The 11,695-nt window shown below is 46.3% G+C and overlaps 2 protein-coding genes across 2 annotated transcripts in view; both read right to left on the bottom strand.

The window, feature by feature from the left end:
- Nucleotides 1–4,452, bottom strand: part of LOC311150251 (NUAK family SNF1-like kinase 1) — a 48,190-nt gene extending 43,738 nt beyond the window's left edge. Inside the window, exon 1 of the mRNA XM_084187629.1 lies at nucleotides 3,741–4,452. Coding sequence (XP_084043755.1) covers nucleotides 3,741–4,085 — 345 coding nt within the window. The 5' untranslated portion in view covers nucleotides 4,086–4,452. The remainder of the gene's footprint in view (nucleotides 1–3,740) is intronic.
- Nucleotides 4,453–5,334: 882 nt separating this feature from the next.
- Nucleotides 5,335–9,170, bottom strand: LOC311149505 (kelch repeat and BTB domain-containing protein 12-like; the record flags this gene model as incomplete). Its single annotated transcript, XM_084186691.1, has 9 exons — nucleotides 5,335–5,495; nucleotides 5,567–5,764; nucleotides 6,848–6,998; nucleotides 7,146–7,419; nucleotides 7,597–7,946; nucleotides 8,036–8,269; nucleotides 8,513–8,645; nucleotides 8,716–8,897; nucleotides 9,000–9,170. The coding sequence occupies 9 exons, from the start codon at nucleotides 9,168–9,170 to the stop codon at nucleotides 5,335–5,337; spliced, it is 1,854 nt and encodes a 617-aa protein (XP_084042817.1).
- Nucleotides 9,171–11,695: the final 2,525 nt, after the last annotated feature.

Here is an 11,695-nt window from a genome sequence, read left to right as displayed (position 1 = left end):
TCCCACATTCAGTCAGTGAAAGTGACCTTCAGCACAGCTTACTGTACTGATATACCCCAGCCTCTCCCCCTCCCTCCCTCCCTCCCAGACTCTTGTCTCCATTAGCAGGCCGTCTGTAAGGATGCCAAAATGTTCCGACCCTAATCTGGAGTCAATGCCCCGGCCCTCTATATTCCCTCCTTTTCCATAGACTCAGACAACAGCTCCTGATCCTGTTTCCAAAAATATGGTCAGTTTGTCTCAAAGAATCTCAGTATGCACTGGCCACTGGCTCAAGGAATTCTACCCCCATCTCAAATAAAATCAAATCACATTTTATTTGTCACATGCGCCGAATACAACTGGTGTAGCCCTTACAGTGAAATGCTTACTTACAAGCCCTTAACCAACAATGCAGTTTTACGAAAGTATACCAACAAAAAAAATCACAAAACAATACAATATAAAATAATACGAAATAAAGTAACAAATAATTAAAGAGCAGCAGTAAAAATAACAATAGCGAGGCTATATACAGGGGGTACCGGTACCGAGTCAATGTGCGGGGGGCACCGGTTAGTCGAGGTAATTGGGATAATATGTACATGTAGGTAGAGTTATTAAAGTGACTATGCATAGATAATAAACAGAGAGTAGCAGCAGCGTAAAAGAGGGGTGGGGGGCAATGCAAATAGTCCGGGTAGCCATGATTTGCTGTTCAGGAGTCTTATGGTCCTCTGTAGCTCAATTGGTAGAGCATGGCGCTTGTAACGCCAGGGTAGTGGGTTCGATCCCCGGGACCACCCATACGTAAAAATGTATGCACACATGACTGTAAATCGCTTTGGATAAAAAAAGTTTAAAAAAAAAAAAAAAAAGATTATGGCTTGGGGGTAGAGAAGCTGTTTAGAAGCCTCTTAGACTTAGACTTGGCGATCCGGTTACCGCTTGCCATGCGGTAGCAGAGAGAACAGTCTATGATTAGGGTGGCTGGAGTCTTTGACAATTTTTAGGGCCTTCCTCTGACACTGCCTGGTATAGAGGTCCTGGATGGCAGGAAGCTTGGCCCCAGTGATGTACTGGGGCCGTACACACTACCCTCTGTAGCGAGCATAGAAGTAATTTAGCTCGTCTGGTAGGCTTGCGTCACTGGGCAGCTCACGGCTATGCTTCCCTTTGTAGTCTGTAATAGTTTGCAAGCCCTGCCACATCCGACGAGCGTCGGAGCCGGTGTAGTACAATACGATCTTAGTCCTGTATTGACGCTTTGCCTGTTTGATGGTTCGTTGGAGGGCATAGCTGGATTTCTTATAAGCTTCCGGATTAGGAGTACCGCTCCTTGAAAGCGGCAGCTCTACCCTTTAGCTCAGTGCGGATGTTGCCCTGTAATCCATGGCTTCTGGTTGGGGTAATGTACGTACAGTCACTGTGGGGGTCGACATCATCAATGCACTTATTGATGAAGCCAGTGACTGATGTGGTGTACTCCTCAATGCCATCGGAAGAATCCCGGAACATATTCCAGTCTGTGCTAGCAAAACAGTCCTGTAGCTTAGCATCTGCTTCATCTGACCACTTTTTTATTGACCGAGTCACTGGTGCTTCCTGCTTTAGTTTTTGCTTGTAAGCAGGAATCAGGAGGATAGAATTATGGTCAGATTTTCCAAATGGAGGGTGAGGGGAGAGCTTTTGTACGCATCTCTGTGTGTAGAGTAAAGGTGGTCTAGAGTTTTTTTTCCCTTTTTTTTCCCCCTTTTAACATGCTGGTAGAAATGAGGTAAAACTGATTTAAGTTTCCCTTCATTAAAGTCCCCGGCCACTAGGAGTGCAGCCTCTGGATGAGAGTTTTCCTGTTTGCTTATGGCCGTATACAGTTCATTGAGTGCAGTCTTAGTGCCAGCATCGATTTGTGGGTGGTAAATAGACAGCTACGAAGAATATAGATGAAAACTCTCTTGGTAGATAGTGTGGTTTACAACTCCCTCTCTCTCTCCCTCTCATCTCTCTCTCTTTCATGCTCTATCTACCTCTCTCCAGTAAATGTAGGAATGAGGTACTGGTTGTACAGTACAGTACAGTACAGTACAGTACAGTACAGTACAGTACAGTACAGTACAGTACAGTACAGTACAGTAGCAGACAGTGACAGGATTGGGCTAGTCCTAGTCTCCTAATCTGATATTCAATCAGATGATCTCTATAATACCATGTTTGTTTACTAAAAATCAGAACGGGGATAGGGGTTAGGGGTATCTATCTCTTTGTCTTCAGCTCACATTAGACTGAAGGATTAAGTCCTGACCTACAGGCAACAAAACCATTAAAACAAAACAAAACAAGTCTCTCTCTCTCTCTCTCTCTCTCTCTCTCTCTCTCTCTCTCTCTCTCCTCTCTCTCTCCTCTCTCTCTCTCTCTCTCTCTCTCTCATCTCTCTCTCTCTCTCTCTCTCTCTCTCTCTCTCTCTCTCTCTCTCTCTCTCTCCTCTCTCTCTCTATTCAATTCAATTCAAGGGGCTTTATTGGCATGGGAAACATATGTTTACATTGCCAAAGCAAGTGAAATAGATAATAAACAAAAGTGAAATAAACAATAAAAATGTACAGTAAACATTACACTCACAAAACTCTCTCTCTCACTCTCTTTCGCTCTCTCTCTCTTTCTCTCTCTCTCGCTCAGCATAATCTCTCTCTTTCTCTCTCACTCTTTCTCTCTCTCTCTCTTTCTCTCTCTCTCAGCATAATGTATTCTTTTTTCTCAGGTACAGTAATAGATAGCCAATAGCCATATTGCAAATCATAATAATGTGTGCATGTCATATCGTTTGTATTCCCTTTAAAATAACCAATCCTTCATACATTAGACCTAGAATGGAACTATGTCTGTTACATTTGGTCTGTGTGTGGATGGGAAAACCTAGTCAGTTACACAACTGAATGCATTCAACCGAAATGTGTCTTCCACATTTAACACGGGGCTGCCTTAATCGAAGTCCGGGGAATAGTTGTGGGGGTTAACTACCTTGCTCAAGGGCAGAATGGCAGATTTTTCCACCTTGACAGCTTAGGGATTCAAACAAGCAACCTTTCAGTTACTGTCCCAACAATTTAACCGCTAGGCTGCTTGCCCTCCTGTCTTTGGGTGTCTGTGTGTGGGTGGGTGCATGCCAGTGAAAGTGTGTGAGGGATCAAGGGCAATGGGTCAGATACCTAGAAGGTGGCCTAGGCCCCCAGGCCCCCAGAAGGCCCCTGATCCCTGGCATAGCAGCGGGTATGAGCTCATCCACTACAGATGGCAGGCACACACACACACAAGTATGCATATATTCATTAGACCTTCCCTGTCCAATCTGTCCTCTATCACATATTAATAATTAATAACACACACACATTTCTGATAAGAACCAAAACATAACTGAAGGACAGCTATCTGAGACTTCCAGGCACAGCCAAGGTCAAGAGCACACACACATACCACACACACACATCATCTGGGGGTCCCTTTGTTCGACTGATATAGAAAACGCACAATACAGGGAACAAACAAAATGTCAATAGCAGATCCATATTTTGCCTTGGTGGCCCTAACATAGAAGGCAGCACACATTCAGAAACAGTTGGTTGCAATGATGAGTTGGCCTAATGTCTGTAAAGTGAACATGTAGGTTATAATACGACATAAAAGGCTAACACATGGAAAGGGAGGACAGAATATAATCGAGATGGGCAGAGACATATTTCACACAAAAAAAACACAACACTTACTGTCTTCCTGGTCGTTCTCTCCACCGCCCTCCTCACTTTCCCGTAGGTGCCTTTCCCCAGCGTCTCCATTACCTCGTAGCGGTGCTTTAAGTTGTGTTTATGTTGGTGCTTCTTCACTTCCACCAGGCCTGCCAGCTGATGCCGGGCGGCCATAGAGCCACTATCCCCGGTGTGGCGGGGGAGCTTGTCCCCGCTGAGGAGATGACGGCTGTCAAGACTTGAGGTCTCGGAGCCATCATCGCCGGTTTCAGTATCTACAGTGTCCTGCAGGTTCTCTCTCCGGTCTTCAGTGCTCATCACGCTGCTGCTGCTATGGTGGTCTCCGCGAATTTCCCGCCTGCCCATCCTGGTCTCGCGCAGTGCGCACCTGTCGCAACTAGTTGCCTACTTGGCTACCGAAAGATTGTATAAACTGACGCGGGATTGGTTATTTTTCTCTATGCCTACAAAAAAAAATTAAAAATAAAGGACGCCTCAAATTTCCCAGGCAACAAAACACCAGGCTACTGTCAATTATTCATTATGCTACAGGAAATTAAATCTCAAAAGGGTATTCGGTTAATAACCCCAGACCTCAGGCTATTAGGGAAACAGCAGACTACAGCACGTGCCAGCCATTCTTTCTTCAACATCTATTCCATTGGTCTCGCATCCCGTTCTAATGCTGCTGTTCATACTCGCTCTCTCTCTCCTCCTGCCTCTATCTGAAAACAAAACACAACAAATCAGCATCAGCAGTGAGAACCACATGGTCCCATTGGGTTGGTGGATCCGCCCCAGCCCATACCGATGCCAGCTGTCATAGCAACAAGCAGCGTCACACGCCGACCTATTTTTGACAATGCCGAACAGTAGGAGAAGGAGAAGGAATGCTTGGCACGTAAACAACGTTCTAGTAGGTCCGGACACATCCTTGAGGAATGACGCGTTCAATCAGACTTGTTTGTTTTCCGTTCCCCAGAGAGTGTGCACAGAAAAATAAATGCTTGAGATGGACATCAATTAAAGATCCAGCAAATGTTTAAGCTGTGAAGATGTATTGTGGAAGGAAAGAAATAGGCCCACAGACCAGAAATGAAATATTTGGAAGTTCTGAATGTCTTAATTCGTATTTTATTGAAATACAGAGTTCAGATGTTAGTAAAGGCATAACAACATGCAGACAGTGGAGTCTGTGTGATAGGCTAGTAGTCTATAGCCCTCAAACTCAACTGTGGACCTGGAAGCCAGTTCCACTGCATTTTTTCATTGTTCCTCTCTAATCAATGACTGATTTAGACCTGGGACACCAATGAATTATCAGGTAGAACAGAAAACCAGCAGTCTCCGGACCTCATAGGGTAAGAGTTGAATACCCCTGGTCTGTAGCTTAGGCTGTCCTTACAGAGTGTGAGTTTACAAAGCAATTGATTTCCATACCTTATCCTTTCTTCTGAGGGATACCACATACAGTACTTATAAGTTAATAGGCTATCATGTCTTGATGATGAAACAAAGTTATAGGGTAGGCCTATAGCAACATGAGTCCCTCTTTGTGCAATATTGTCTCTGTGTTTTCTCGTCCTCTGAATAGGCCATTTTTGTCCTGTATCCATCAAGGGTCAGAGGTCAGGGTTGAGAGATCACGGGGGTTGAGGTTGGCCACCAGACAGACGTCGTAGCTGTCATGCATGGCTGCTCGACGCTCCACCACCGTCCACACGTTGTCCTTGGGATCCAGCTCTAAGATCTCCTTGGTGATGATCTCATGGCGACCTGTCAAAATATGATTGATAATTGATTGATTCATTTATTGATTGATCAGTATAGATGTGTTCAGTTCTCACCTGCCCCCTTGTAGTAGCCACAGAGGTACAGCTTGCCCTCCACCTCCCCAATGTTGGAGGCGTTGGTTCGTAGAGAGAGGAGAGCGGTGGGGAGGGTTGGCCCTGATCTCCAGGTATCTTCTTCTGGGTTGTAGATCTCCACTGAGCTCAGGCAGCGACGAGATTGGCCCTGGTCCTCCCCCTCACACCCTATACCCCCTGGAGAACACACATATACACTGAAAATAAATATAAACGCAACATCTAAAGTGTTGGTCCCATGTTTCATGAGCTGCAATACAAGATCCCAGACATTGATCCATACGCAGAAAAAGCTTATTTCTCTCAAATTTTGTCCACAAATTTGTTTACATCTCTGTTAGTGAGCATTTCTCCTTTGCCAAGATAATACATCCACCTGACAGGTGTGGCATATCAATAAGTTGATTAAACAGCCTGATCCTTACACAGGTGCACCTTGTGCTGGGGACAATAAAAGGCCACTCTAAAATGTGCAGTTTTAGAGAATTTGGTACTACGTCCAACCGGCCTCACAACCGCAGACCACATGTATGGTGTTGTGTGGGTGAGCGGTTTGTTGATGCCAACGTTGTGAACAGAGTGCCATATGGTAGCGGTGGGGTTATGGTATGGGCAGGCATAAGCTACGGACAACAAACACAATTGCATTTTATTGATGGCAATTTGAATGCACAGAGATACCGTGACAAGGTCCTGAGGCCCATTGTAGTGTCATTCATTCGCCGCAATCACCTCATGTTTCAGCATGATAATGCACGGCCCAATGTCGCAAGGATCTGTACACAACTACTGGAAGATAAAAATGTCCCGCTTCTTCCATGGCCTGCATACTCACCAGACATGTCACCCATTGAGCATGTTTGGGATGCTCTGGATTGACATGTACGACAGCCATTGAAGAGGAGTGGGACAACATTCCACAGGCCACAATCAACAGCCTGATCAACTCTATGTAAAGGTGATGTGTCACGCTTCATGAGGCAAATGGTGGTCACACCAGATACTAACTGGTTTTCTGATCCACTCCCCTACTTTTTTTAAAGGTATCTGTGACCAACAGATGCATATCTGTATTCCCAGTCATGTGAAGTCCATAGTTTAGGGCCTAATTTATTTATTTCAATTGACTGATTTCCATATATGAACTGTAACTCAGTAAGTTGCGTTTATATTTTGGTTCAGTATATGTTCCAACTGTTTTTGCCCTCATGCCTCCATCTGGATGAAGTGAGAAAAAGAAAGACAAAACACTGGTCTAACCTAGGATGTAGATCTCTCCATTGAGTGTAGCGACCCCACAGCGGTAGCGTGAGTACCTCATGTTCTCACACTCTATCCACCGGTCCTTGCCTGGGTCAAACTGGAACACACGGCGACTCAGCCTGTCTGGCTCATCGTCTGGACGGTCCGACTGGAGGGGGGGGAGAGAGAGGTTGGGGGTGAGAAGGGAGGAGGATGAGAGTTTTTCCCAAGTTGCACTTTGTAACAATTGCATTTGTAAAAGCATCACATAACCTATATGTGATAGATTGGTTTATTGACTGACATCCCTGCTCACCTGTGGCGTCCAGCCCCCCAGCACGTAAAGGTGGTCCTTGAGGCTGACCACACAGTGACAGGCCAATGGGAGAGGCAGAGGGGCGAAGCTCAGCCAGGACCCGCCCCTTCTCAGCGACCACCTCTCAACACTGTTGGTGATGACGTAATGGTTCCTGACCTTCATCTGTCCCCCCAGCAGGTAGAGGGCATCGCCAAGCGCCGCCAGGACATACATGTCCCTGTACCCCACCCAGCATAGCTCCTCCCAGCTGCCCTCACAAGATTGATCATACCTGGGCAGACGACAGAGGACAGGTATGTATTATACACACACACACACACACACACACACACACACACACACACACACACACACACACACACACACACACACACACACACACACACACACACACACACACACACACACACACACACACACACACACACACACACACACACACACACACCTGTACATCCCCAGCCTCTTGGTCCTGTGTTCGTCCTCCTCTTCTACAGCCACCACTATGCTGTTGTCCCGTGTCACCGCCCCTGCCGTGATCGTCCCTGTCCCCTTCACTGGAGAGGGGATGTAGTACGTCCTTCTGGCCTGGGGGGCGAAGCAGAAGCTGAGGTCAGCCTGACCCCCGCGGCGGGCTGGGACGCCCCCTTCATCAGTCCCCCCCAGGCAGAGGAGCAGGTCTGTGGTCTCCATCCCGTAACGCAGGGTGGGGCGAGGGGGGGCAGCCGCCACAGAGAGATAGGAAGTCTGGAGAGCCGCGTCGATCATCCCGAAGCATTCCGCATCCCGGAGTAATACCTGAAACCATAGACTTACAATTAGTAGGATGGACGTAGCTTTAAAATCTCCTTCTCTCCATCCTCTCCTCTTTCTCTTTCCATCCGCACCGGGTTTCTCCTCCTGGCCCTCCTGAGGAAGTTGGGGTCTATCAGCTCCAGTCGTACCCGCCTGAGGAGCTCCACGGCCTGGGCCTCACTCTGCTCATCTCCCCTGCGCTTCTCCACCCAGCGCAGCACCAGTTCCAGGACGCTCTCCTCCTGGGTCACATTCAGGTCGTCTGAACCCAGCAGACCCCCCAGACTCTGGGCATCCAACTCCAACACCTCCTCTTCCTGACACACCTGGAGAGAGAAGGAGAGGGGAGGAGGGTAGAGAGAGAAAGAGAAGAGAGGTGATACAAAGAGATGACGTTGTAAGAGAGAGGAGGGAGAGTGGAGGTAATACGTGTAATAAATGTTTATATCTCAGACAGTTCTGTAGACAGATGCAGGAAACTACTGCTCTGTTGTGGTGAGAAGAGGAAATAGCCATGACTGTGGCGGTTGGGCAGAAATCTTAGATTATACTGAATGATACGGTCCTACCTGGGCAAAGTGACGACACAAGTATCTCAGGGCGAGATCTGCCAGGTCAGCGGCCCCCAGGTCTCTGGCCCAGTGGTACAGTCCTACACAGTTGGAAGTATCCATGCTGTCCAACATGTAGCTCTGGCACAACCTGTAATAGTGACCATAATGTAGTGATTGTGTTAGTCGTGTCATGGCTAACAGTAGCCACCTGAACCCACCTGAATGCCCCGTCTATGTGCAGCAGGAAGGCAGCAGCGGCCACTCCCTGAGTGTTGTCATGGGAGAGAGGCAGCTGGGCGCGGTACATGTACCCCAGGAGCAGCTCCAGGCTCTGGGCAGGAGTGTCCCTGAGAGGCACCTCACCTCCACGGGTCTCCCTCAGACCACAGGTAAACATGGCCTGGAGGGACAACAGGGTCGGGATGACAGAAGTATGGTAAACACCATGGTAAAATTGTAAATATTTATTTGGGGTTCATTGAAACAAGCACAATTATCTTACCTGGAAGTAAGGGCTGAAGGCGGATAGCACCACCCGGTGGCAGGGGAAGGGAATGCCCTCGGCCAGGAGAACCACGTCAGTTAGTTCCCTGGCACCCCACATCCTCTCCAGCTGCCCCAGCAGAAGAAGTCCATGTTCAGCCTGACCAGGCACCATCACCTGGGGGTCCATCTCTCACCCTGGAGGGTCAAGATGGCTCTGTTAAACCTGGAGAGAGGGGAGAGAAAGAGAGAGAGAGAGAGAAGAGAGAGAGAGAGAAGAGAGAGTGGGTACATCAGAAATAGACACAACGGTGTGTGTAACACTACACCGGGGCAGACATGCTCCTTGTACGCCCCACACGGCAGACATTGAGCTGTAGCAGTAGAGTTAGATTGAGTAGCAATACCATGACATTAGTTTACTCTGATAAGAGCTGCTGTACCAGCAGTCTGCAGGACAACCTCTCCAGGGCTCGGTGCTTCTCTTTCAGGACTGTAGTCATGTCAGTCGCATTGTATCCTTAACTAATGGAGAATGGAGTTGTGCCTCTGTCAATGGCCGTCGCTGTGTCTGTCCTTAATACTGTTTGGTTGCTGTATGTCTGTTTGTATGTGTGTATGTGTGTGTGTATGTGTGTGTGTAAACAGGTTTTAAATAGATCAGTGCAAGGGAGCCATGTGCCTCTGCTGTAGTTCAGTCAGGGCTGAATGCTAACTGAAGATCTGTGCACTTCTCCCATTGACTCTGATGCATGGTTTACACTGAAGTCCAAGAGATCTAAATGGGACTTCCTGGTTTCAATCAACATTGAATACATTCCAAAAAATATTTGAATATATGATTGCCTCCCTTGAAAACTAGATGCATCATCTACTGGGATTTCCTGGTTTCAATAAACAAGTTTAGGTCATAATCAACAGAAACTGCAACAATCAAACATTCTATGGCTCTGGCGCAACCCAGTATCGAAATATACTAAACGTTTTGATAATATTTGGTATTCACAGTACTTAGTGGTACTGTTAAAATGTCATTTGAAACATTTCTCCAATTTGGTGTATTATTTGACATACAAACAAGAAATGTTATTGGAACCAAATAGGTCAGAATGAAATAGTGTACAGTTGAAGGAGATTGGCATACTACTGTATGATCATAAAAGATGTAGCATTTCACATTATGTTTATCTTCATGAGACACAACCCTACGGAAGTCCATAGAGGACATATTAATAAAAAAATTATTCCCTTGTTATGTCGAGATCACAACATATTTATCTCATGATCATGACATAACAAAAGTTGTTTCGTCGAGCCCACAAGATAAACTCTATACATTTTAGTCATTTAGCAGACGCTATTATCCAGAGCGACTTACAGGAGCAATTAAGGTTAAGTGCCTTGCTCAAGGGCACATTGCCAGATTTTATTTTCACCTAGTCAGCTCAGGAATTCGAACCAGTGACCTACTACCTGCCGCCCACAGGAATGGCCGTATTGAGGATAGATTGACAGCAGTGTCACAGTGCACCAGAGGCAGTAAGATCTGTTAAGTAACCATGTGCTAGTGTACAGGCCGGGGCCTTCTTATCAAAGCTCCAGCAATAAAAGGCAAACAATGGCAAACTGACAATGGCAAACTGAGGAATTGCACATTCCAAACAAACTATATGTGTCTAGTCCAGCGTTTCCCAAACTCGGTCCTGGGGACTCCAAGGGGTGCACGTTTTGGTTTTTGCCCTAGTACCACACAGCTTATTCAAATAATGAACTCATATTCAAGCTTTATGATTATTTGAATCAGCTGTGTAGTGCTAGGGCAACAACCAAAACATGCACCCCTTGGGGTCCCCATGACCGAGTTTGGGAAACGCTGGTCTAGTCAGTGAGATTATTTTTTATAACTGGATGAATGGCGGATCTGTCCTTCAGCACCACAACATTTAGCCCTAATGACAAATAGACTGCAGCCTTCATGAAATGTTGTAGTATTTAGAAACCTCAACGTGATTCACTTTAGCTGTTTTACCAGTTAAATGTTTCTGTACTACTTGTTGTTTGTGACTGTGTTTTTGCTGCTATTGACAGGCCAACCACCCTGTTAAAACTATTAAAGAGATTAAAATAAATATTTATGGGTAGTCTGGTAAACTTTAATTGGTAGTCTGCAACCACAGACCTCAATGTTAACTTTTCTTGCACTGAACATTCCACATTCAATCCATTTAAAATAGTAGTGCAACCACACTTTTACATGTCTTTCAAATTTGATGGCATTGGAGCCAAAACTGGAAGCCATCTATAACTGACAGATGTAATGCAATTTCTGCCTGGGTTAATCACTTATCAAAATAAAAGCGGATGTGCTGATCCACCGTGGGCTCTGCCGCCTCAGCCATACTATCAATCTATCATCAATACCTCCACTCCTATTTATAGAGTTTATCTCGTGATCATGAGATAAAGAAGTTGTGATCTCGACATAACAAGATAATCATTTTTTTATTCATATGTCCTCTCTGGACTTCCGTACAACCCTGTGTCTTACACGTCACATTTGACTGTTTTTGGACCGGGGTCCACGGAGCCAGGGCCGGCTGAAAACTCAGAACACACTGGAAGGGAGTCAGCCCGGTGGAGGAGTGATGTAACAAATTCTGGGCATACTCTGCCCATGGAAGGAATCAGGCCCACTCTCCCTGCCGGTCCTGGCAG

The sequence above is a fragment of the Coregonus lavaretus genome (assembly GCF_964263955.1).
Source record: "Coregonus lavaretus genome assembly, chromosome: 22".
NCBI lineage: Eukaryota > Metazoa > Chordata > Actinopteri > Salmoniformes > Salmonidae > Coregonus > Coregonus lavaretus.
The sequence above is the reverse complement of the archived record's forward strand: the minus strand, read 5'-3'. Positions and strand labels throughout refer to the sequence as shown.